The sequence below is a fragment of the Lampetra planeri genome, chromosome 26 (genome assembly GCF_965212315.1).
Source record: "Lampetra planeri chromosome 26, kcLamPlan1.2.h2, whole genome shotgun sequence".
Lineage (NCBI taxonomy): Eukaryota > Metazoa > Chordata > Hyperoartia > Petromyzontiformes > Petromyzontidae > Lampetra > Lampetra planeri.
In genome coordinates, this window is record NC_136132.1 from 9,559,057 (window position 1) to 9,586,322 (window position 27,266).

Below are 27,266 nucleotides of genomic sequence, written 5' to 3' on the forward strand. Positions count from 1 at the left end.
ATACCTAACTGATTCCCATACACCTAAAATGAGAATCGATGGCGATTATAAATGTAAATGTACTATTTTTGAAGTAGGGTTGCCGGCATGTGTTAGGGTGGCAGGAATGTATGTGTTAAGATCTGGTGGTATTGGACTTAATATTACAGTGTACTGCATAGTTTTGATCGACCTATTAAACTACCCCAAACGTAATAATAGTTTACCATATTGTAAGAGGCTAGGTGGCTCAGGAAGCCGACACGTTATTAGAGCACTGAACACGCTTTAATGAAATGTACCGTACTAGTAATGGAAGAACTCCACAACTCCATGAAGTGGCCCCGAAGCTTGCCATAAGGGGCCGTGGTGATTTACAGCCAACGTGAGTTGAACGTGGACAATTAGACCCAAGCCGAAACATAACATATAAAAAGATGGTTTAAACATATATTTGTTCTTTTTAATGATATAATATAGTATTGTCATCAGTAAGACATAAGTATACGAAGTTTGCAGTCGATACCACATTGGGAAGTGTGTTAAAATTGAGTTACAAGATTTGAGGATACGACAACAACAGAGTGAGTTAAATAAAAGCGTGTAATATAACTCCATAGATTAGTCTCAAACATTTGAGATTTTGACCTAATTTATTTCATTGTGCGTTGTCTAAATATTTTTGTATTGAATATGATGTGCTGCACCCCGTTGATGATCACATAAAACATATTTAACGTTCACTTACATTGCTTTGTATGACAAACTGGAGAAAGTCCACGTGTGGGTTTATTGAATCAACTCGTCAGCCTCAAGATGACTCCATTGCCAAAGGGGCTTATTGTACAAAGCACTTTGCTGTGTAATGTATGAGTTAATTTAATCGCTAGTATGTTCAAACGAGCCAGGAAATATCACTATGCACTATGTACGAGTCATTTGACCCCTTAGCAACATTGTATATATCCATAATACAGGATTTTTTTGTTGAGTTAGATCACGTAAATATAAATGTATCGTTAAACCCGCCACTACCTAACCCCCCCCCCCCCCCAAAATCTATTATGGATAATATCAGTCGCGAAAGCCTACGGATCAAATTGAATTGATTATGTATTTATTACTGACTTGCCCATTTAACAACAGCGCCGTCCAAGAGTAGACCGCGGGCGCGCGCCCGTCGTCGTGGCAACGCGAAAGATGAGCGCTCACATTGGTTCGTGCGGCCACGTTCCGCGCGAACCAATCAGCGCGCGCCATACAACAAAGAGGCCCCGTCGGAGTTTAAAGGAGCAGCGCGCGGGGCCGATTGGCATCACCCAAATTTTAGCGATTTAATTCGCTTCCCGCGAACGTTTCAATCTCTGCGCGGTATTCCACCTAGATTTGTTTTGTTCGTCACTGCTTCGTCGTATTCGGAGGCCGAGATATATGTGTGTTAAAAGATAACGATTGCACGGCGAATGCGCGCTTGCTGCTGTCCGTGGCGGCTTAAATTTGCGTCGCTGCTGCTGCTGCCGTGTTAATGGGAGGCTAGCGTCCATAATGGCTCGATTGATGGGTTTCTTTTATTGTTTCTAAACTCGTCAGTTTGCAAAGTACGAAATGTTGGGCATTTGCTACGTTGGTGCCGCGTGGGGTTTGCTGCGTCCGCTGAATCGCATTTGTGTCATTTAACTGCCAATGTTCGCCTCCATAATTAAATTAATAAAAGAAATGTATGCGCCCAATAATGTAGTTTGGTTAATTTAATATGAAACTTTATATCAAATATGAAATGTTGCTTCGTGCAGTGCATATGTATTGTATTCTCTAGTGTATTCTCGCAAAATAAGCGTTATATGAATTGCCTGCATACGTACTACTACTTAACGTAGTGTTGACACCGGATTTGCCGTGTAATCATTAAAATCTCAATATATACTGTATTTAATATTTTAACTATACAAATTTAGCAGTTTCGTGTTGATCTAATGACACCTCAGTGATGCACGATTTCAGTTAAGAAGTCGTCAACGGTGCAAGCAATTCACGAAGCTTCACATTGATATATAAACCATTGCAATTTCTTAACTACGGTCCAACTTTCCATTCCCAGGGGAGATTTGGAACGCGCGTCCCCTCCCCCTGTTGAAGTGCCCGCGGAAAGAGGTCGTGGCAAAGCATGCGGACGGAAAGGCTTATCACCATGATGGTAATTACTGGATGATGGTTTCTCCAGGCCGTGCCGGTCGTGAGGGTGATTTGAATATTCATCACCAAGCGTGGTCAGTGCGAGTCGGTCAAGCATTCATGTATCGTGTAGCAATCCAACAAGTAAAGTGGTTTTCTACTCAAGGGGTTTGGGCACTCAGCTCCTGTTTACATCCTTGAGCCAGTGGTGGAAATTACAGATTGCCGGGCATCCAGTGCGTGAATCTCATTACAAAATAAAACCACCGCCACTTTTCTAATACTATTCTATAATTCATCACCGGCCATTATCTATACACCGCTGGACGAAAGGCATTGCAAAGTTGTTTACATCTCTCAGATTTGTGATGCCACAATTAATCCCGCTCCTAAACTGCCTTACAACAAGTTCAAACGAATGAAAGCCACCCCTCCTTCACCTTTCACCACCGTATAAATATACTCTATGTACATTGATGCAATGGGTACAAATAGAGTCATGCCTTTGCCCTACACCTCGCCCGAATGTTGATCTAGTGCCCATTTAAGTCTCGTCCGAGCTGTAAACCATCCTGTGAACTGAAACCTCGTCATTTTGACATGACCGAGCCGACTAACGCGGCAGGGAATTCATTAGTTAATATTCATTTACGTTTGCGCAATATTTAGGATTTCTCATGTGACACAGTTGTTTCTGCTGATTTATATTTGCTGTACTTTATTTGTTCAGCTTTTGTAATTTTGGTGACCCAGGCCACATGCAAATGAGATTATCCTGGTCTCTTGGGTTCTCACCTGGTTAAATAAATAAACTTGATTATGAGTATAAATTATTCCACAGGACAACTATTAAACGCATAGAAAAGTATACAATTGTATGGAAGGAGTGTTATTCTTGCATTGTAATGTATATACCCATCTTGTCTTAGCATAAGGACTTGGGGAGATGATGGACGAGCAGTCGATGACCAGGAGATTTGCTCATGTCCCCACCAAGGGTGGTCGTCTGCACCACCTTACATGAGCGCAGTCAGGGATTTTAGGTGCATGCGGTGCTCTTTAGTGTGGATGGCTGGTAATACTGGGATCGATATTCATGAGGTAAGGTTACACTATAAACTGTTGAATGTCCTTTTACATTTGCCATATTTGCTCTTTAAAAAATGTCGCTGTGCATTGAAAAAATACATGTGTAAGATGCATCATGTATACATATTGTGAGTTAAAAAATAATAATTTTCAATGGCTTGTCTTCTGTTCTCCATAAAGAAAATGAGCGAGGAAGAAATGGTACCGGTGGCTGACCATCGTCAAGAAATGGTGGATGATCAGCTATGTGAAATGGGTGAAGATCAGCCATGTGCGACTGGGGAAGATCAATCATGTGAAATGATGGAGGCTCAACCCAGTGATATGGTGGAAAACCTCCCATCTAGAGAAGCCGATGATCAATCATGGATTACAGCAGACACTAAGTCCTTTGTCACAGCAGATGATCAAGCACAAAGTGTAGAACATCAACCACATGTTGTACCAGGTAAAATACCTGGTATAGTGAAGGATCTGTCATGTGAAATGGGAGACAATCTGCCTTGCGAGATGGAGGAATGTGAATCTTCAGAGGGTGAGCCATCTAAAGTAGCATATGATGAACAATGCGACATATCTGAGGATCGGCCACAAGTAATGGTGGAGGATCCACAATCGACAATTGTGAAGGCTCTGCCGTGTGACAAAGAGGCAGTTCAACCTGACAAAGTCGATCAGCCACAAGACACAGATGAACATCATTCATCTCCAGCAGTAAAGGATCAGTTGTGTATAACGGTTGAAGACCAGCCCTGTGGGATGGGGGATGATACAACAGGTGGAATGAAGGAAGCTCATGCAGGCAGCACAAATGATCCACCCTTTGCAGAAAAAAATGACAAAGAATGTGGAATTGCAGATAGTCACCCTTGTGAGGTGCAGCAGAAGCAGGCACCGGCAAGTGTTGTGGTGGAAGATCAGCCTTGTGTGGCAGTTACTGATCAACCATGTCAAGTGGTTGAGGAGCAGCAGTGCTCGGTAAAGGAGGAAAAGCCTGACACTGAAACACCTAGGGCAACTACAGCAATACCTGATAGTGCAGACCTATGGACCCTGGACAATGCAGCAGATGTAATTGATATAAGCTCTGGCTCTGAGGAAGTGGATGACGATGTTCTGGAGGTGATTGACCTCTCCTCAGGCTCTGAGGAAGAAGTAGAAGAGGATGAGGAAGAGGACGAACAGGAAGAAGAGCACTCTCTGTCAGATGAGGACCCAGCACCCGAGCAGCTCTATGAATTGGAGTGGACGCGCACACTGCAGGTGAAGGGTTACTCTAAGTTGTTGAGTGAGGAGATCATTTTCGCACTTCACAGTAAAATCAAGATAGGGGTAAAACTGATATTACATTTTATGAATTACTCTTTGCTGCATTCGGTAAACTTGAATACACTCGGTCTTTGCTGTTGTAAAATGTAATGTGACAATTTTTTTTTCCTGTGTGGGGCAACACAATCCATCAATAGCCAGATGCGGTGCAGTTGGAAGAGTTCCAGGGCAGCCCAGGCCCCGTGCATGCGCTCCCAGCCGGTTCTCAACCTCTCGACTACTTCAAGCTCTTCCTAACAGACGAAATGCTGGACCGGATCGTGACCGAGACCAATCGGCATGCGGCTCGCTGTGGGGCCAACATGCACCTGACAGGCCCTGGGCCAGGCTCTGTGTCGGGTGAGGGAAGGCCCGTGACGCGGTCCTCGCTCTCCACCTTCCTGGGGGTTGTGCTCATCATGGGCATCAATATGCTGCCAGCACTACCATACCACTGGGCAGACGATGACTCCCTGGGAAACCAGTTTATCCGCCGCTCCATATCCCACAAGAGGTTCAGGGAAATTTTGAGGTAGCTGCTTTGTTGCAAAAGAGCTGTTAGAATATTACACTCCAGTTTTGGCCAATGGGTGTGTTTGTGGTTTATTTACTGTTTCCATCTTTTTTCCATTTTTCTGCAAAGGTACCTCCACATTAGCGATGATGAAAAAGCACCAAGCAGAGGACGGATCGGCTATGACCCACTGCACAAGATCCGCCCACTGCTTGACCACCTGCTGGGGGCCTTCTCTCGCCACTTTGTTCCATTCCGAGACATGCGCCTCGACGAGGTGCTCAGCAAATTCAAGGATCGGCATGATGCGCTGCCATGTGTGCCCGCCAACCCCATCCGCTGCGGCGTCAAGGTCTTCATCTGCTCATGCGCGTCCACAGGCTACGTGCACTCGCTGCTCGTGCACGCCGGAGGCCACGATATCGTCGTCGCTGGGGGTCTGTGGCGCCGACGCAACAAAAGCTTCCCCCTGGGATACAGAGCTGCCATGCGTCTGACGGAGCGCCTGCACGGGTTCCACCACCACGTGTATTTCGGAAAATTGTTTGGCAGCGCGCGACTGCTCTCTGACTTTCTCCAGCGTGGCACATACGGGTGCGGCTTGGTACGACCCAACAGCCGTGGCTTCCCCAAGGAGTTACGTGACTCGCGGCTGCAGCCCGGAGACACCAAGTTCCGGCAGAGCGGGCAGCTGGTAGCCTGCATCCACAAAGCCAACACCGAAAACATGGCCATCATTGCCTCCAACTCCCGGCCAGAATCGGAGCGTATGCAAAGGAGGTTCCACAATTATGACGTCGAGGGAAGCCAAAAGCCGCATCCGTTGCTCAACTACAACATGTGCATGGGCAAGGTGGACATCGCCAGCCAGCTGCAAACCTGGTTCGAATTGGGCCGCGAGGGGCGCAAGTGGTGGAAGTACATGTTTTTTTTCCTTCTCAACACTGCCGTAGTGAACTCCTACATCCTCTACAGGCTGAGCAACATGCCGCAGCCCCGCAACGCCATGAGCCAGCTGGAGTTCCGCTTGCTCTTGGCCAAGCAGCTGGTGGGAGGGGTGGACGTGCGCAAGGGCCCAGGCTTGCGGAGGGTCGGCAGGGCTCGTGGTGGTGGTGGTGGCGGCAGCGGTGGCCAAAACCGCCGCTGTATAGAACGTGTGCTGTGGCCAGCACCCAGCGTGAGCCCCCAGCAGCACGCCTGCGTCAAGTTCGCGGGGCGCAAGCGCGTGTGTGTCCTGTGTAGCAGCCGCAACAAGAGAACTCGGCGCGGGCGCAGTGTGCAAACCAGCTACGGCTGCCAGATCTGCAACGTGAACCTCTGCCAAGTCGGCTGCTTCACCGGCTACCACAGCAAGGAACAGCTCGCTGGCAGCAGGGCATTGCGGCGTCCGTAAGCACTGCAGGAAACAAAGCATTTGGCAATCCCTTGTATCGTTAACACAAATCAGTTGATTTAGTAGCCCACAGAATAATGTCGTTTATGCTACAACCAACACGCAAACTATAACCGCCTTACAGGCTGCCGGAATGGCGACTGGATAGGCTGGTGGTTTTCACACTTGCCAATTAGCCAAATAGCCACTCCACATGTAATTTCATAATTTCCTGTCCTGTGCGCAGTCGCAGGGGTCGAGGCGGGAGCCAACCAAGGAGTGTGGCGCGCCGGGGCCCCCGCACCAGGGAGCAGGGCTGCCAGGCAAACCTGGAGGACGACCCAGCACATGACATCAAGAATGAGCCCTGCGATCAAGGCATGCCATACCTGTTATTATTTGGGCCGAGGTTACTTCTGGAATTTCAGTGTGCGGTGCAAGGCAGTGTTCCTGTCTACCCCGATTGCCTTGGAGAATGTTTGATCTAACCATGTTCAAACATAACCTACTGATGAGAAAATGCACTTGATCTCGCCAGATCTCGGAATCTAAGCAGGTTTGAGCCCGGGTAATACTTTTAAGTGGGGCCATCATGTACAAAAGGTGTGGGTTTGTGTCATGGGCAGCAGAGGGCAGTGCAGCAGTGCATACATAAAAATCCATTGTTGGATTACTGCCATATCTATGCCCCCTGCCTTCACCAGCTCAAACTGACCTGGGTCTTGAAACGTGGTCAAATAACCCCCATGATCCACATGGCACAGGAGGCCCTCATTCAGCAGTAGATTGACAAAATGTGAATTATACCTTTATTCATGTTACATGATAAAGTAAATCGCTATGAAACTGGAGTGTTTCATATAGTTTCCCGCACCTCCGATTAGCATGGTTGGCTATGTACGGTGCGAAAGAAGCTTAACATACATGCAATAAAGTATTTAATTCGAAAACCACTTTGTGAAACCTGTTCAGCTGGCGTTAGTTTTAACGAGCCAAAGGATGGCAGTCCAATCCAGAAATATTCCATCGAGGGAAAATGCATGTTTGCTTTTGCCAGCACTTATTAAATGTTGCACCAATTCCTGTGCAGCAATGGGACCTTGTTTTTTTGGTTTAGGGATGATGGATGGCAGTGCAGAGGAGAGAGTGCCTGTGTCAATGGAGGGCTGGGAGGGGCCCAAACTGGAGCCAGAAGAAACAGAACTGGCACAGTCCAGAAGTGAGCCCTCCTCAAACCACGCATTACCAGGTAAGACAGACCCTTGGGGATGCAACCTCTTTAGAATGAATCGATAGTCCTTTACCGTGCTGTGTATTCAATGGAAATTTTACTTAATGTTTATTTCATGTCTTGTTTAGGTACACTGGTATGTTGCTTTTCATATTTCACCATTTTGATCCTGGTCCACTTTCAGTAATTTCCTGAGATATACATACTCTTTAGTGTTTTCCAGCATTGGTTTCCCATTTGTTAAGTCAAAGCTGGACATGACTTTTGTTTTGCTATTAATCTTTAGCCTCGCTTCGTAGCCTCAAGTTATTCATAATTGTATTTCATTACTATCCGTTATGACTCATCAGTGGATCTGAAATGGTCATCTTACAGCAGTGTGGGATTTGTACAAATCTGCATGATCCACCAACATTTTCTTCCAGATTTGAAGTTTTCGTGACTGCATGTGCAACCATATCCAACACTTAGTTCTTGTTCAGCTATTCACAATCATAATATGTATTTATACTGGATGAATTCAATGAGCTATAATGCTATTTTTCACAGATGCACCGTGATTGTCTTTCAGATAAACTTGTTGAAGACTGATTTGGAGAACGTCACCAAACAAAGCAAAGGAACCTGTCCATCGATGAAAAAGATAGCCACTTATTGATTGCACTTTTAAACATTACACAAAAATTAAATGGAGCTGATGTCAGCTTTTTCTTGTAAGCGTGCAGTCTAAATGACAGACGTTAATTCGAAGTATACCCATAAAATATGGTTTTATCTTTTCCTAGTTCTTAAAACAATATATAGCCTTAAAAGGTACTCTATCTACATATAATAATTTAAGGCTGTAAACGCTAGTTATTTGATTATTTTATTTCAGTAGTCAGTTAAACGCTTCTGTATTTTTCTCAAAGTACACTCAAAGACATTACCTCTGGCCGAAGACTAAGTACAGCAAATTGCTGTGTCAATAATACTGTTCCCACAGAAAATGTTTTTGTCGATGAGAGCTAGTCCTTGATTTTAAAGGCTATTTTATAGCACATTGTATTAACATGCCATTTGTAATAAATGTAGTTTGTATCAAGTAGGGTTTTCCTGTTAATGTCTCACTGGTGTAGTGCTGTCACCACTTTAAATAGTAATGATCCACTACTAAGTATTAGTAATGTGTATAGATATGCCTTGTGCATTATTATTTATTCTAGACACGAGTACAGTATTGGCCAAGGCTGTCTAGGGGAATTATCCCAGATGTTCTTAGAGATGTGCACTTTCCATCAAGGGTCATAGTGTTTACTTCCTCTTACTAACAATTCCAGGATTCTAGTGGCAACAAAGGAAAAGTATAAACCTGAGACTTTAAGCACCTTAGGTGTACTACTGGAAGAGCATGCACAGCTTTTTATTTACTCCAGTTTCTCTCTACGTGTCAAATTTAGCTTTGTGAAAGTCACGTGAAAAATAAATATAGGTGAAATACTGTCATTGCATTTTGTTGGGACATTTATTTTGTTAAATGTGAATGGTGGAAATATTTTAAAAACATTCTGCAACACTACATTGGTTTGTTGCAACTCTAGTTCAATTCCATCCACCATATCCAATGAGGGCCACTCACTGATCGACCTGACCTAAAAATAATACTCAATGAGGCCTCGAATCGCTACATTTTGTTCCGAGTGTGGCAACTGGGCGTGGTGCCTGCCACATCACATCCCTGGCAGGGCCAAGAAAAAACACCCATACTTTTGCTATGGTTATTCACACTTTCAATACAGGCCCTTTATTCCTTTTTTCAGACTCAAGGCGTTTATGGAATCAAATACAGCTTGCACAAAATGTTCACGTGGTCAAATAACATTCTGTTTACCTCCCAAAAAGGTACGAAAGCAAATAAACCTTATTAATGGCCTTTTTAACACAGGTGATCATTGCCATTACACTGCTATTGCAGGATGTCACTAACCTAAGCCAAATAACAGGGTGTATAAAACTCCACCAACAGCGATACGCTGCAGCCAACAAACTTGGGCTGCATTTCAGTTTCAAATCTATTATAAAAGCATTTACTTAGCTTTGCTAGTTTTTATCGATGTATATTACACACATGACTTCGATCATCATTAGGCCATATACCATTATATTTGATACAAGTCAGAATATAATTGTTCATAGCATAGCAATGCTGGACAGTATATACAATTGTGTACAAATTCTACATTATATCTACAATGTCACAACACATTTTGATAATTCACATAGTGGAGGTTTACTTGACAAAGAGCAAGTGTGTTAAACCAAAGAGTGAATTTCATCATCCACGGACAAGTAATGGAAACCCAGATGAATGACACTTTTCCATCCACCGCCTCGCCCTGTCTGCTTCCTGTTTACATGCATTAGCAACGTTAAGTGTTGACACCAGTGTGCCACTGGTTGGGGGAAGAAAAACCTAATTGTGCATGCACATACCTTTTAGGGCACTCATCAGTCTTGCTGAGAGTGCACCCGCATTAAAGTTGCACTTATATATCCCTTAGCCGAAAAACATCAACGTAGCCAATTGAGGTCGCTGCCAATACAAATGTCCGTGCTTAGGCAAGCAGCCGCCCCCCGCTTACTGCGTGACAGCCAGCTCCTTCTTGAGGGCCCCGTCGACAATCAGCAAGCACTGGAGTGCAAGCTGCTGGCACTCACGGTCGGGCTCACTCTCCATCATGTCTTCGAGCCAGGCCCGGGTCTCTGTGGCCTCCCCGAGCAGTTCGGCCTCAACGCAGACGCTCGGCACAGCTGCTGTGGCCATTGCCAGGCAGAAGAGCAGGCCGCGGCGCACAATAGGGTCGCTGTGGTAACGCAGGGCCCAAAGGAAGTCCAGCAGCGTCTTAGCCATGCGTGGAGCTAGCGGGGCGCATGAGGCAGCGTGCATTATCGCGCCCAGCGTGTGCAGCAAGCGCGCCAACACCATGTGATCCTCGCCGAGCAAGTCAAACGTATCCTGGTTTGGGATTCAGAAAGCAATAGGTTAAGTGTGTACTATTCGGTCATTCAACAGTGATGTGCCAGCAAGCAATTCCGTGTGTCCCTGGGGAAATAAATTAGGAATGGAAGACTCAACTGCCAATTCCACAATTGACAGGAAGAAAACAGAGGTCGTCTTTTCTTTCAAGCGGTGGGGGTTGTCAAATGGCCCTTGAAACAACAGATTTCTCAGAATACAATGGTGTTGTGTTTGTAACATTTCTCATTCTGTAATATACCCCTGGAGACTGTAAACATGTGTGCATTCCTGTGTATTAAACTTGTTCGTGCGTATTTTTTTTGTCGTACATTATTTTGTCAATCCCTTTTTGGGTGAACACCTCACGTCATGCAGCCGAGGGGATTATTTTACCATACTTCACCACGCTGTTCAATGTGAGTTGGTGACGGTAGGGAGCATATATGTGGGAACATACATATACAATGCAACGATGGATTATTCTGTTTTAAATCAAACCTGTCAAAATTAAATATGAATTGTTCAAAATCATCTTGCTGACAAAGAATTACACATCCCAAGCTCTATCATGCATCACAAACCTCCTACAGACCAAACAATCCAACATATCTCTTTGCCCTTCAACCCAAACACTCCTCTGCCCACCAAAACCCAACTATAAAACTATGGGAGACAGGTGATTTTCATTTGCAGTACACCTATAGAATAACCTTTAAGACAATAATGCACTCAATCGACTCCATCACTATATTCAAATTACAACAGACATCTCTATACGCTCACTTACAACAATTAACTTACAACCATATGACTTACACGATGTCAGTCATGGTGAGGATGGTGGTTGAGAATTATTCTAAGAACTAAAAAATTGTTTCGTGCTTAAAAAAAAAAGATACTTTCAAAAATAAATTATTAATTTCTGTTCGATGTAACGGCGCTTTGGCAAATCAACGTCTTAAAGGTGCCAGAGTAATTACAATAAAAATGTACTTAGCTAAAATAAATAATGGTTCGGTTTTACAAAAGGTCATTAGGCATATTTTTTACATTCATACTTCGTTGAAAGGGGTGTAAATAACCTTCATATGTCCTTACCAGCTTGTTATCATAGTTGCTAATCAGTGGAAAGAAAAAATTGCCAGCAACTGCAGCAAAGTTATTCGGGACAGCTGTGGGCTCTGGAGCCCGTGGACTGGCGAACCGCTTGGTCTTGCTGTCAATTCGACGTCGCACGATCTCAGTCCAGTGGGTCGGCAGGGAGGGGTCGGGTAGAGTTGGCCCGCCCTCTGTAATCTCGGAAACATGCGCTGGACGCGCAGTTTTAACAGCAGCCAGCGTCACCTGCGAGAGCTCCTGTGCCGTCAAAGCAAGGGTGTCCAACATGTCCATGCGCTGCCGGAGGTTGTAGTTCGGCCCGTAGAACTCGGCAGTGAGGTAACTGGCCACCCTGGCTGGGTCCGTGGCAGTCGCTGCCACCATAGCCCTTTGACGCAAACTTTGGAAGTTCTTGATGCTGCAGAGTTCCTCCAAGTGTAGGAGGATTTTTACAAGTTCTACGCTGACTTCCTTTGTGGAAGTGGCGTCACCCCTGATTAACGACTCGGCAGCCATCAGCGCGGCTTCCAACTTATCCGGTTTTTCTGATGCAAGCAGACCCTCCATGCAATCTCGGATGTAATGTGGCTTTTTAAGTTTTGGCATGTCATCATCATCGTCGTCATCAGACATGTCATAAGGCACCAGGTCATCATCACTGTCAAGGTCCTCATCTTCAACTGCTGGCTTTTTTTCAGTCCTAGATTTGTCCTCCTTGCTTCCCTTCATTTCTGGGTTGTGTTGATCTTTACCGTATTGATCCTGAGAAATATTTTCCACAATGGCAGCCTGGGAATGCATCTTCGCTTCATTCTGCTCTGGTTCTGGATTTAAAAGTGATTTGAGATGCACAGTTTCCTCATCCTCTTCATACTCAAATTTCAGCTGGTGACCCGCTGGCTCCAGGACAGATGTAATACTCTCAGCTGTTATCATGCCTAGTCGTCTGACCGATACGATGTTACTCTCAAGGTGACACTTGACACCACCCATCATCAAACTCAATAATGTATGCTTGTGCTTTTTTTTGTCCTGTTCATTCAGCAGTCCTAAGCAAATTAGGATGGCTTGAGTGATGTAGGCATGCTGTTCATAGGAGGTATGCTTCACAGAGCTGGCATTGCTCCAGGTGTCAAGGAGTGTTTTTAATGCTTCAATCAACAAACCTCTTCTGCTGGCTTCATCCGCGAGATACCCCAAAATATTTCTTAAAACGTGCGTCTTGTCGTATCTGAGCAAGAGCATCTTCTGTGTGAGTAAGTAACGCAACTTTGGATTTTTAAGCACAAGGTCCCCCAAAAGCCAGGACAGGACTGTGTGCCTCGGTGCCAAGCGGACAAGGCCCAACATCACGCTCTCACTCCAGCGGTCCGGCACATTCTCCAGCAATCGGTAGCCAATCCTCCGCCACAGAAAGTCCATTTCAACGAGGGAGGTTAGGCGAGGCATCAGCGAGCCCCACACGGTCTCCGCGTGACCCTGTGTGCATGCCTTTCCCAGCACAGCAGAGATGAACTTCAGCGAGCAGTCACGTCCATCTCTAAGCGCCGCACAAACCCTCTCAAGGGCGGCAAACGTTTCCGTTGCAAGCAGCTCGAAGTATCGCACAGGCCTGAACATTTCTCTGTTGCTTAGCTTGAGTTTGTTGGCTGCCAAATCAGGCAAGGCAACCATCTTCCCGAGCAATATCTCCTGCGTGACACTGCTCTCGCACAGGCTCCCAGGCTGCTCCACGCAGCTGCGAAACATCAACTCGGCCAGGCGACCCTGGCGTAGGAAGGTCTCCAGCAGGGACACGCATTTGTCAAGGCGACTTGATGCCTCTAACCCGGCCAGAGCGGCCAGTAGAGCCAGCAGAGCCTGGTCGGGCGGGCCACAGAGCAGCGCTGCATCCACCAGGCTGCGCTGTTGCTCAAAGCGCAGAGTGGACAGCCAGTCGGCGCTCAGCTGGCCCAGCAGAACCTCCACGAAGCGGGCATAGTAGAGCTCTTCAAACTGGCCCCGTCGCAAGCTCGAGGTGTGGAGGAAGGATGTGAGGAGCTCGAGGGAGCTTCGTGCCTCTCCACCATCCCCGGCTGCCGCGAGCGTGGCGAGAGCCTGACGCACGTCCAGCGCGTCTCCAGCCTCCATGTTCACTCCTCAGATCCTGCTCACCGTCAACACAAGTGGATTTGGATCAATCGCATTAATTCAAGACACGAGACTTGCTCTTTTTGAAAACAGCTATACAGTGTGGGAATGATGTGCTTTGGTCAAGAAAAGAGATGGATGCTGAATGTTTATTTTGTCAAATTGCAAGTATCCGTATATTTTTTTCGGACAAATAAATGGCTGTTGAGTTCATAGACTTGTGGCCATTTGGTTCGCAAGTTAAACCATTGTGCATGTGCTTTGAGTTCCACCGACATGTGAAGTGAGTTAAAAATGTTGAATTGCGTCCACTGTATATTATTGTTCTGTGTAATGCCGCCAAACTCGAAATATTGGAGGAAATTCCACATTCTGTTACGCAGCAGAAATCCAACAATCCGTGTTGATCGGTGGGACAGGAAAGGCGCCACGTGTAAACACAAATAAATTGACTATCAGACGAGAGCGCATTGAAACTACATGTAACAATTTAAGGCCCTGTATCCACTGTATGTATTGCTTTCTACGAATTTACTACATGTAGCTGTATACAAAGCATTGTAATTTGTTCATAAACGCGTTCTATTTACCTATTTTTATTTTACCAGGTAAAGCTCACCGAGTTGTATTTTTCAGAAGCGACCTGGTCACAAACGATAGCTCAGCGCAGTGGCTTAAAGTGTGGAAATTTATAGCCACAAAAAATTCTAAACGCATGATTCTAAATGTGGAGGGGAAACCCGGAGAAGCTTACATACAAACTCCAAACACACAGGCGTCAGGGCCGGGATCGAACCCACGACCTCCTGTATACCAGGCGAGGGAGTCAACATCTCGCCACCGTGGCGACTGTATAGTATACATATCGAACGTGTCGCCCTGTATGCAGTTGATTGCAGTACAATCCCACGTGTAATTTTAAAGCCTAAAAAACAAACACCATCTTGGGCAGTCACGGGGCACTGCTCATCTCCACAGGCAGCCCTGAGACAGTGGTGGAAATTTCACCTTATGACGAGCAGCAGTAACGTCAAACAGAGCTATATTCTGTACTGGCGTTATATGACGAGTCCGATCTCGTCGGATCTGTGAAGCTATGCAGGTTCGAGTCTCGATGGTGCTTGGAATAAGAAATTATCGGTAGTATCAGCGTGGTCAAATAATCCCCATTCAGCAGTAGATTAACACACAAGAGGGTGCACACCTAAATATAGGACAAATCTGGCCAGGTATAAAAATGAGTGGGCTATTGAGAAGAGTAACAGCGTCCCTCTGGGGGCCCTCTCATCTCCGTTGGCAACACCGAGTCGGGGCGGCGTCCATTCCACATTCACGTGGCAGGTTCCAGTAGACCCACAACAACGTAGAGCAAGCGCTCGACCACCACACCAACAAATAATCAAAACCCCGCAAATTAAGGGAGAAAGAAAATAGAAATAAACGTGCAGAATGAGGCGAGCAAGTAATGCTTACAGCGAGAAGATCGAGGTTTATGATGAAGCGTTTGTGGCGCTCATACCACGTTGAGGCTCCTCTTCACTTCCGGGTCACCGTGAGGGCACGCCCACTGCTACGTCACGCTGCAAGGACGCCCACCACCCCCCACCACCTCCACCCCCCCACCACCTCCCCCCCACCACCCCCCCACCACCTCCCCCCCCACCACCCCCCCCACCACCCCCACCATCACCCCCACCACCACCCCCACCAACACCCCCACCACCACCACCCCCCACCCCCCCCACCACCCCCACCATCACCCCCACCACCACCCCCACCAACACCCCCCCCACCACCCCCACCAACACCACCACCCCCAACACCCCCCCACCACCACCCCCACCACCACGACAATCAAACTCTGGGCCCGGTTTTGACATGCAAGTGACTCGTCAGAAAATAACTCAACAAAGTCGTAAATTCGAATTAACCTCGTAAATAACTGCCTTAAAAGGAAGTTAAGTATGGTATATAATAGGCGATATTTATTCAAAGCTAATCTAATTGTAATTAGATTAAGCCCAGGCATGCATCACTAAGTGAATTGTAAGAATGTATGATTGCTGAACTTCTTTCACACCATACGTAAGCCAACCGTGCTAATCGCAGGTGCGATAGATTTTCTTATTGAATTTACGATAATAGGTCCGACAATGCAATGTACCAGCAACATTTATCATTTCTATTGAATCCAAATTAGCTTACTTAGTGGTACTCTTTGGGTATTGAATGGCTTGTCTGTTATTCAATAGCTACCAATATGATATTTTTTATTATTAAATAAAAAAAACTCTTTATCGGGAACCATTAAAACATTTACTAAAATCTCAAAATCTCATCCACTCAATCTCTCTTGCAAAACTAGTTTTATTTATGTGCTATAAATAAGGAGCATTGTCTGAAACGTCACCTATTATGTGCTTACTTTAATCCCACATTGTTATTTACGAATGTGTTACGTTTTTTTATTATTATTTAGACGTATGCACATGTGGTGAAAAAATCCTTATGAAGGTATTGCATCATGTATAAGGGCATTGAGGGGCGACGTGGTATAACGGATGTGGCACCACAAAAGGGAATGACAGGAATGAGACTCCCGACTCGTGGTGCTGAATTGTTGTTGTAACATTCCGACCTACCCCTACTGGACATCTGTGAAAAAGAGCGTAATAGCTCATCGGATTTCGCCAGTATAAAACACATTCCTGCGGAGGGAGCTGGTAGGAACGTTGGGTTGCTCGGTCAATGGCCAGGGTCAGTGGTGTATTCCGCAAATATGCCCGACTGTGAGGGCGGGCACAAGCCGGCGTGAGTAGGTTAAACGTTGAGTTTTATAAGGGCACCACGGCGTGACCAGCCCCTCCCAAACCAGCCACACCCCACCCAGCCACACCCCTCCCACCCCCCACCCAGCCCCACCCTCCCCCACCCAGCCCCTCCCCACCCTCTCCTCCCCACCCAGCCCCTCCCTCCCCACCCAGCCCCTCCCCACCCTCCCCTCCCCACCCAGCCCCTCCCTCTCCACCCAGCCCCTGCACGACGGACACAATAATCCCCTGTGGGCAGGAGGTTCCTACCAGTATAAAAATTCTGAATGTGAACACCAACACCACCATGAAGTGGATTAGAGCCCCGGCCCACCAGCTCGTGACACATTGTGAGTGTGATGAGCGGACAGACACAAGGCTATCAATTAAGAGAGTTAAGGAATGTTAGGGCAGTTAATACAATTAAGCGAGTTAAGGGCAGTTAAGGCTGTTAAATGAGCTGAAAGGCAGTTAAGGCAGTTAAGTGAATTGAAGGGCAGATAAAGAAAGGGTGGAAGGGCAGTTATAGAGTTCAGCCTGGAGAAGAGAAAGAGCGCCTGTGTTATGAGAGCTTTCAATGAAGTTGTATTATAATAGAACGGTCAGAGTGAGAGTTGAGGCGCTACCGATTGTTCCAAGTGTGGAACAGTAAGTATATTTTATTCAATTGTGTTACCCATTTGGGTTCAAACGTACACGATTTTCGGAGTCTTCTCTGTTTCTGTTTATAAATGTAGGCGAAGTTACACATGCACCACTTCTCCTTTCGTATGGCTGACGTAGATGCAGAGGGACTACAATTTCACATTCAGGCAGTCAAGCCAGATAACCGCATCAGGAGCAGCATTGTGTTCCGCTGTGATGTCTCTCCTTCGTATTTGTGGATCGGGGCATTGAATCGTTGTATGTTGTACGGTCTGTTCTGGATGACCACAGTCGTACACTGGAAAGTTTTTTATTTCAAATTGTGCATCAGGTATCCGCCATAGTTTGTGCGGTTTAGGGTGGACCATGAGCTTCGTGGAAGATCAAAGATCATGGGGATCTTCTGCGTTTCGTATTTCACATGCACCACTTGTAAACATAGGAATAGCCCAATCATTTCGTCACAGTCGGCGTGAGCCGGGAGGGGGGTGGGGGACAAGGGGGGCGTGGCCTCACAATTGGTGGGCGGGACTATCTCGGCGGAGGCAGGGTCATTGTGGAGGGACGGGACTATAGTGGGGAGGGGGGCTGTAGTGGGGAGGGGGGCTGTAGTAGAGAGGCGGGGCTATAGTGGGGAGGGGGGCTGTAGTAGAGGGGCGGGGACTATAGTAGAGGGGCGGGGCTATAGTGGGGAGGGGGGCTGTAGTAGAGGGGTGGTGCTATAGTGGGGCTGTAGTAGAGAGGCGGGGCTATAGTAGAGGGGTGGGGCTATAGTGGGGGGGGGGGCTGTAGTAGAGGGGCGGGGCTATAGTGGGCAGGGGGGCTGCAGTAGAGAGGCGGGACTATAGTAGAGGGGCGGGGCTATAGTGGGGAGGTGGGCTGTAGTAGGGAGGGGGGCTGTAGTAGAGAGGGGGGACTATAGTAGAGGGGCGGGGCTATAGTGGGGAGGGGGGCTGTAGTAGAGGGGCGGGGCTATAGTGGGGAGGGGGGCTGTAGTAGGGAGGGGGGCTGTAGTAGAGGGGCAGGACTATAGTAGAGGGGCGGGGGCTGTAGTAGAGGGGCGGGGCTGTAGTGGAGGGGCGGGGCTATAGTGGGGAGGGGGGCTGTAGTAGGAAGGGGGGCTGTAGTAGGAAGGGGGGCTGTAGTAGAGGGGCGAGGCTGTAGTGGAGGGGCGGGGCTATAGTGGAGAGGGGGGCTGTAGTAGAGGGGCGGGGCTATAGTGTGGGGGGGCTGTAGTAGAGGGGCGGGGCTATAGTAGAGGGGCGGGGCTGTAGTGGAGGGGCGGGGCTATAGTAGGGAGGGGGGCTGTAGTAGAGGGGCGGGGCTATAGTGGGGAGGGGGGCTGTAGTAGGGAGGGGGGCTGTAGTAGAGGGGCGGGGCTATAGTAGAGGGGCGGGGCTATAGTAGAGGGGCAGGGCTATAGTGGGGAGGGGGCTGTAGTAGATCCAGGCGGGGTTATCCTAGAAGGGGCGGTGCCTCACAAGCGAATGGGCGGGGCTATCTTGAAGGGGCGGGGCTTGTAGTGGAGTGGTGGTGGTGGTGGAGGGGGGGAGTGTTGCGCTTGGCGAGGAGTCGCTCACTCGCGGCTGGCTGCCGTGGACGCGCGCGTGGAGCTGCGCAGATTTCGCAGTCGCTGCCCCCTCCCTCCCTCCCTGCCCCCCCCCCTCTCGCATTTAAACTCTCCCGTTGCGCGACGCCACGAACATTGGAAAACAAAACCGAAACATCAAAGTTTAGTTGAGCTTTGTTGTTGTTGAGCTTTTGCTCCTCGCCCTGACGCCCTGAACCCGGCCACAACGACGAGGACATTCATGTGGCCGCGTGAACTTTCATTGTTTTAGGGTTTTTATTTTGTTAAGGGAGCACGAGATGGAAGTGATTGCTAGTGACCGAGCACGAGGATATCGCGCGTGAAGTTTATTGCCATTGTTTACGCTGCTAAGATCGCGTGTTAAAGTGTGACTCACTGTGAAGAGCACACACACACACGTCTTCCTCATCATCATTGCTGCCTGCGACAGCAAACACGAGCTGAGACGACACGACGTGGCATCAAGAGCAAACAACCTACATCCGCGACATCAACAACCACTCCCATCGACATCAACAACCAATCAATACATCAACAATATTGGACAGCAACAGGCCCCATCGACAACCGTCGGCAGGAACAACCACTCCAATCAACATCATCGATAGCAAGCACCACATCATCGATAGCAACCACCAATAAATACATCAACAACATCGTACAGCAGCAAGTCGCTACCATCGACATCAAGAACCCCATCGAGAACGTAGACAGCAACAACAACCACTCCCATCAACATCATCAACAGCAACAACTAATAAATACATCAACAACCTCGACAACAAACAACAACATCGACAGGAAACAACAACAACCACAACAATATCAACAGCCATCGATCCGCAGCTGAAGGGGTCCGTGCGACCAGTTCGTGTCAGGGTCTGGCTGGTCGCCTGAGTAAGAAGAAGTGACTGGTCACTCAGTCAACAACAACAAGGAGTTGTTGTTTATCTCAGCACATCGACAGCCAACAAGAACTTCTTCTTCATCTCCTTCAAGACGGACTCCTTGCCACGTCTATTGCGAAACCAGCTGCTGCTGCTGCAAGTGGCTGGAGCTGTCTGGTAAGTTGGCTCAGACATTGGTGTGGTGATGTTGGTGATGATGGTGATGTTGGTGATGATGATGTTGGTGATGATGATGTTGGTGATGATGATGTTGGTGATGATGTTGATGATGATGTTGGTGATGTTGATGATGTTGGTGATGATGATGTTGGTGATGTTGGTGATGATGATGTTGATGATAATGATGTTGGTGATGTTGGTGATGTTGGTGGTGATGATGTTGATGATGTTGATGATGTTGGTGATGTTGATGATGTTGGTGATGATATTGATGATGTTGGTGATGTTGATGATGTTGGTGATGTTGATGATGTTGGTGGTGATGTTGGTGATATTGGTGATGTTGGTGATATTGGTGATGTTGAGTGATGTTGACGATGTTGGTGATGTTGGTGATGTTGATGATGTTGGTGATGTTGATGATGTTGGTGATGTTGGCGATGTTGTTGGTGATGTTGATGATGTTGGTGATGTTGATGATGTTGGTGATGTTGATGTTCGGCTATGAGAGCGGCGTGTGTCGGCTGCACGGCGTCGGGTTTAGAGTCTCAACTAAGTCGATGTACAATGGAGTGTATTTACCGATTACGTTCGTCAATAATACTATCGTAAAAGGAACATTGTTCGACGTCGACGTTTCGGACAGTGACCCTTATTTTTTTGTAAATAATGTTACATGCTCATGCGGAAGGGCCAATATCTATACTGTGCGACGTTTCGGGCAGTGGCCTTTGCACAGCTCAATTATTTGCCCGAAACGTCGCAAATTCTAGTTAATTTTTTTTAACGGTAGGGTTATGTACAATTATTTTTTCTACCTACGTGACTTTACCGAAAGAACCAAAGAGTATGGGATTCCTACAGTCACGAAAGCTTCAAATCAAGATTTCTGTACAATTGTGTAGATTTATTTTATTTGTGCTTGTCCACCGCTGTCAACGGCAGCCATCAATGGACAAGTAATTTGTGTAATATCTGATTCATGTACATCTTTTAAATTATGCATATTGTACGTATATACCGTGCCAATACCGAGTGATTTGTTCATTGGCTCAATCCACTGACTTGGGTGCTCGTCAGATCTGGGAAGCTAAGCAGGGTTTGAGCCTGGATTTGACGGTCCTGCACTTGAGATGATGATGGGTAGTCATCGTGCACAAGCTGGGTGGTGTGTCACAGGGCTACGTGCCGGTCAGCAGACTGAAGTGCAGCAAAATCCATTGTACTCCACTCATGCTTCCACGTCCCCTGATCTGGCCAGCGTGGTCAAACAACCTCCACGACCCGCACACAATTGGGGGGGTTACCGGTGGCTTCATCCGGCAGTGGACTGATTATGGTATCTGTACCGTATGCGGATATATCGTAAAGGCGTTATGTAAGAAGTGAGTTCTTACGGCTGTCAGCCCACATCCGATCATTATTAGTCTTTACCTTTGTAGATATTTGCATGCGGGGGGAATAGGCCCATATTTCCACCACGTGTACCGATGGAGCAAACCCACGGTCACGTTTGTGCTACCAAATAGTTGCGTTTTCTTGAACTTACCGAGTGAGCTCTCGGTTACACAAGCGTCCGAATGTTGACATCCAACCCTGGTTATGTAACTTAAGTGGCTCCAGTCACAATCTCCATGGAAGTGGGTAATTTCCTGAGGCTGAAAGTTTTTCCAACATCACTATATGCAGTGTATAACAGAACGATTAGGGTCACATTGCATAGTACGGTATGTGGTTATTTGCAAAGCCAACGATTTTTTTTATCCAAAAAAATATAACAGCACAGTATAATAACCTCGAATGAAATGTCTTTAACGTCACTACGATTTGGAGCCTGTGGCCAAATTTGCCGGAATGTGCCCGATCTCGTCAGATCTCCCAAGCTAATCAGGTTGGAGTCTGACATAGTTCTTTGATGGGTGACCACCGTGTTATAGGCTGTGGGGCGATGTTGTGGGCAGCATAGGTTAGTGCAGCAAAATGAATTGCTTTGCTGTAGGTGTACGTCTGTGCTCTCACCTTGTATGCTTCTTGTCTTCACCAACCTGCGCTGACCAGCATGGTGAAGTATGGTCAAACAAGCCCCATGAGTGACAGATTGTGTGTGGGGGAAGGCCTACTTCTAACAATGGATAAAACACATACTGTGATCCATAACCTTAAAGAGATTTTTTAAAAGATCAAAGCAGTACCGTATAAGGAGTCACACCCAGTATGCCTGAACAGACTTATAAGCAGTCAACAGTAGCTGTACTATTATTCACTTCTGATTCCTGCCATGAGAACGTAGAATTTGCACCACTGACTCAGGATCACTTGGGCATGAAAGCATTTGCTGCCATGATCATGTAAGTAATCACGATTGTTTATTTTGTTCCTCAAAGTTTCCATTTGAACACATTTTTCTGGTTTCAATTAAGGCTTTGTATTTGGGGAATGAGAGATTAGAGAATGTACGCAAGTTAGATGCATATTTTTGACTGTAAAGAAAAGTGGGCTTTGGGCAGGACACGTCACTGGCACTGATGGTGGTCGTTGGGAAAAAATAGCAATGGAGTGGCAGCCAAAGGCGATTATTACACGTCCGAGAGGGCATTCAAAGCATTGATGGAGTGATTAAATCAACATGTGTGTGCAGGTGCTCGGTGCATTGTTACATTTGCAGGATCCTCATAAATAGTGACGGCTTGGTGGAGGCGTTCATCCAGTAGTGGATTGACAGAAAACCACACATTGTGAGAAACAACACGTGGGTGTGGTTTTCTTTTCCTGTTTCCGATGGGGACGGAATGTTTCTCGCAATGCTCAACGGGCTCTCGGTGTCTACCCACCCTCGAGATCCCGGCGCTAAGCTAGAAGCTGTGATAGGAATTTATTCCAGGAACGAGGCCAGAAAAAAACCCCAGCTCGGTTTGCCCAACAGTCTCGCCGAGACTCTGTATGACACACACGACACACACAGCACACATGTAATGTGAATCCGTCAAATAAGGGTGTCAGATTATGGTCTATCTGGGGAACACAAACAAACAGTTTTGTCCGGCAAACAGCAAATAAAATGAAATTCTCGACAATTTTCTTTGGGTCATCCTTCGTTTTAAGTTCATGGTCAGATACGCTGAATGTATTGCCTCGCTGTGCAAACATTTTTACAGCATTTGCATTATTGAAAAATACTTTAGTTTCCAAGGGCTCTATGTGTTTTGTATGCTGAATTTTAACACCGCGTATTGTAATTATACAGCCCTTTGTCAGGGCACTGTTTGATGCGTTATGCCTTTGGGTCAAGGGGGTTATTTAACAATGCTTCACCTTGTTGGTGAAGGTGGGGAGCATGATGCCCATAACGTAGCCTCCAATACATGTTATGCATGCCCATCGTATTATTGTCCAGGCTCAAAAACCCTGCTTAGCTTCCGAGATCCTTACTCTTCCGAGTGATTTGGTCATAGACACTCCACCTGTACCACATTCAGTATCAAGCTGAATTGTTGTTGGGATTCAAGTTATTACTGTGTTGTGATGTACAGTATTGTACAATAGTAATACATTTACAGTAATGTATAGTGGTTCATGTACAGTATTTACTTATTGTATAAAAGCGGTTTGGGTTTTTTACGCGCTGTGAGCTTTCGCACTGAATCACAATGGGCCACTTTCAAATGACATTGATGAGTGGTGTGGACGTGACTTTAGTTGGGCAGATTCTGCATCGAATGAAGTGTTCACTCTGTACATTAACGTTTTATGTGGCGTTTACACAATGTAAAGTTAAAGCATATCCATTTTTCCTTTGAAGTTCTGAGACATAAGATTTAAATTACACAATTCTCTATGGTACTATACTAGATACCCGCTGTTTTCACAGTATGGTAGGAAATGAGTGTACCGTGTAGAGTATTTTGTAAATACGAAAATTGAATTTTAGCACACACAGACCCAGTATATGTATATATAAAAAGGTCATGGATAGCCTTATACCCTGTAGGAAATGTGTTGTTAGCGAGCACCTATTAAAGCTGGTACAGCAAATGAGGGGATGGCGTGATTATCAGCACTACGTTCGGCTGCTTTTTGCTTCCCAATGCTAATGTTTACACAACGCACCGGGTACAGTACTCATTTAAGGCTGAGTCGACCAAGGGGAGGCCATACAAAACACACAAAATCTTTTGTCATCCATTTGCATGTGATATTACATCGCTTTATGTCTAAGCTTGTGTTTATTCAATTCCTAGTCATAGTAATTGTGCAAAATTTTTGCCTGTGTTACAAATGCAAAATCTGCATATTTTTATTGTTCAACTCAGATAATGCAATATCCACGTTTACATAATATAATGAAACTAGCCTTTTGCCCGTCCAAGAACGGGTGTATTTCAGTAAATCTGAAACTTGCAAGCGAAAAGCAGACCGAGACGTGATATTCATTGCATCCATCCATTCGTGTGCGATTTGTAAGGCCGCGGTGATACAGACTTATTTCATTTAAAGGTTATAATCCCTTGTTCATCACGACGTCCTTTTTACTTCTATGTCTCAACAGCGTTACGGAGATCGCGTGACGTGAGGGTTCTGCCTTTGTAGTGAGGGTTGTAAGTTGACGCTGAGGAGGGGGGAGGAGGCGCCTCGCCCCCCCCGCCGCTAATTCATATTAATGGTGGGGGTGTCCATTTGGAAGGCGTCACCTCTTTATGATAATTCATGTGGGGGGCTGTTCCATGTAGAGTGACGTCACTTGCTCATGGTTATTAATGAGGGGGGTGCTACATGTGGTGTGACGTCACTAATGATTATTTATGAGGGGGGTGCTACATAGGGTGTGACGTCACCCACTCATGAGTATTAATTAGGGGGGCTGGCCGACGTGGAGTGGTGTCACGCACGGGACACACAGACATCCGTGGCTCATTATAGTAGTAAATGGGCGTTAACCACAATACATGGTTACTGATTATATATTTTTTCTGTTTAACACATAAGCTTTCGCGACCAATATCATCCATAATAGAGTTTTTTTTTCTATTTGTGATTTGTATACGCACATGTTCACGTGTGAGACCACCTTAACATGGAGGCAGGCTTGTTGCACTCAATCCAGAGCCGCCTGGTTTGACGCCGGGTCAAATTGGTTGTTCACCGAGTTTCTTCATCTAACGTTGCTCCAGCTCCCTCGGCAGTAAAATATTATCTACTGTAGTAATTTAATCACATGTCACATGCGATGGTGCAAAGTGTGGGTAACCCCCAACTACTGTCCTGACAACCAGTCTAATTTCTCTTTCCCCCTAGAAAAGGCGATGTCATCAGGTTTCATTGTCGTGAATGCATTGTGACGGTAGGGACGACCTTCAGCTCTGATTTATCACTATTATTATTTATATTGTGATTTGAAGCACAAGTCAGTTTGCTATTCGTCACAAATTTGCCCCCATGGCAAGAGAAGGTGCTGCAGATTCCAAAGAACACAGGATGAGATGTTACTATCCTTTGTGCAAGCACTTCCAAGAGTTCATGAACAGTGAGCCTGGTGAAATTTGGGGAGCGCATCGTCAGTAGTGAACCTTTGGATCCTAGGGTGTTTCGGCCTTTCATACTATACACCCTCCCCAAAGACGGCCAGCGACAGGGTGATCAATCCTACGCTCGCGTCCCATTCCCAATTAGTCATAGGAGTTGCCTTGTTGTTGATAGCCAACATCCCATGGGACTATGCATGGCAGGGGTGTCCTCCTCCCTGAGTCAAGCATTGTTGACTGCATACCTCCTGGCCCTCTCACTTTGGGGCCCAGCTGGGGTCTTTCCTCTTCATCCAGAGCCACTGACTGCTGCCTTCTGCCGCCTCCGATACAGCTCTGATTGCCGAACGCTGGCTCTGGCCCTTAATTCCCAGGTCTCTAAGCAGTCTGGTTGTAGATGTTGCCACAAAACCTCTGCAGCCCACCTCCACTGGTCGGACTTCTGTGTTCCAGCCATGATGCCGTGCTTCGGTAGCTAGATCGGAATAGCGCAGATGTTTTCGCTCATAAGCCTCATCTACTGAGTCCTCCCAGGGTACTGTGAGCTCAATGATGAAGACCTTCTTGAGCGAACGGGACCAGAGCACCATGTCAGGTCTTAGGGTGGTGGTTGCGATCTCCGGAGGAAACACAAGTTGCCGGCCAATGTCAGCTAGCATTTTCCAGTCGCGGGCCAAGCGCAGCTGGTCTCGCTCTATTGGTGTAGAGCCGCTCTTCGGTGGTTTAGCCCCTTCGCGGACAAAGGTCGTCCGTAAGGGGTGTAATGCTGCTGGGGGTGGTAGGGAGTTGGTGGCAGCTCGCTTGTCCTCCAAGGCGGACGCAAGGTTTTTAAGGACTTGGTTGTGACGCCAAGTGTAGTGTCCTTGGGTGAGGCTTGTTTTACACCCTGTGAGAATGTGCCTGAGGTTGGCTGGCATGGAACAGAGGGCACAGTCCGGATCTTCACCATACCATTGGTGAAGATTAACTGGTGTTGGAAGGACGTCATATGTTGCTCTGATGGAAAAGCTCAACCGCCTCGCTTCCATGGCCCACAGATCCTTCCAGCTGATCTTCCTCTTCTCCACACTGTCCCATCGAGTCCACTGTCCCTGTTTGGCAAGAGAGACTGCCTTGGCCCACCTTGCAGCCTCCTCCTGATGGCGTACTTCCTGCACTACCATCTTCCGCCGCTCTGGTGCAGTGGCCTTACTCCAAGCAGCACGGCTAGTTAGCCCAAGGCCTCCTCTCCCTTGCTGAACATGACCCACAATGTCAGCATGTCTGAGGGCTGCTGTTGCCTCCTGGACTGCTTTTCCTGGCCTCCATTTGCGCCCAGTTGCCAAGGTCGGCGCGTTGTTGCTCACCACTGGGTCTCGAGATTCATTCAGTGTCATCTGGAGCCTGGTTTTTGCACACTTGAATTCCTCGGTTAGACTGGTGAGGGGCAGCTTGAGGACACCATCTCCATAGAGGCCTATGGTGGTAAGGCATCATGGAACTCCGAGCCACTTCTTTAAGTAGCTCGTGACTCCTCTTTCCATCTTCTCCACTGTTGAGATTGGAACCTCATACACTGCTAGGGGCCACAACACCCGGGGTAGGAGACCAAACTGCAGACACCAGGCCTTTAACTTTCCAGGTAGCTGGGTGTGGTCGATGGACTGTAGGCTACTACTGATGTCTTTGCGCAGCTGTTGCACCTGGTCTTTGTCCTTCAGGCTTGCATCATACCACCTTCCAAGGCTTTTTACCGGCTGCTCA

General features: G+C 46.9%; 2 protein-coding genes and 2 long non-coding RNA genes across 6 annotated transcripts in view; 3 read left to right on the top strand and 1 right to left on the bottom strand.

The window, feature by feature from the left end:
- Window positions 1–1,257: 1,257 nt before the first annotated feature.
- Window positions 1,258–4,500, top strand: LOC144727704 (uncharacterized). The gene is made up of 4 exons (XR_013587433.1): window positions 1,258–1,350; window positions 2,078–2,173; window positions 3,081–3,252; window positions 3,421–4,500. It is a non-coding gene; the product is annotated as an uncharacterized LOC144727704 (long non-coding RNA).
- Window positions 4,501–7,598: 3,098 nt separating this feature from the next.
- On the top strand, window positions 7,599–9,150 carry LOC144727703 (uncharacterized). The gene is made up of 2 exons (XR_013587432.1): window positions 7,599–7,683; window positions 8,237–9,150. It is a non-coding gene; the product is annotated as an uncharacterized LOC144727703 (long non-coding RNA).
- A 267-nt stretch (window positions 9,151–9,417) lies between these two features.
- Window positions 9,418–15,454, bottom strand: TELO2 (telomere maintenance 2). Of its 2 annotated transcripts, none has more exons than XM_078606733.1 (3): window positions 15,411–15,454; window positions 11,762–13,907; window positions 9,418–10,660 (listed from the first exon to the last, which is right to left on the bottom strand). In XM_078606733.1, exons 2-3 carry the CDS (start codon window positions 13,889–13,891, stop codon window positions 10,283–10,285), a joined length of 2,508 nt encoding a protein of 835 aa, XP_078462859.1. In that variant the 5' UTR covers window positions 13,892–13,907; window positions 15,411–15,454; the 3' UTR covers window positions 9,418–10,282. The 2 variants fall into 2 exon arrangements, with proteins under 2 accessions (XP_078462859.1, XP_078462858.1); XM_078606732.1 differs by having other exon boundaries at window positions 15,365–15,448.
- A 3,465-nt stretch (window positions 15,455–18,919) lies between these two features.
- Window positions 18,920–27,266, top strand: part of LOC144727705 (copine-2-like) — a 62,254-nt gene continuing 53,907 nt past the window's right edge. For both annotated transcript variants that reach the window (XM_078606734.1, XM_078606735.1), the window contains exon 1: window positions 18,920–20,001. The gene's annotated coding sequence lies outside the window, so the exon portion shown is untranslated. The remainder of the gene's footprint in view (window positions 20,002–27,266) is intronic.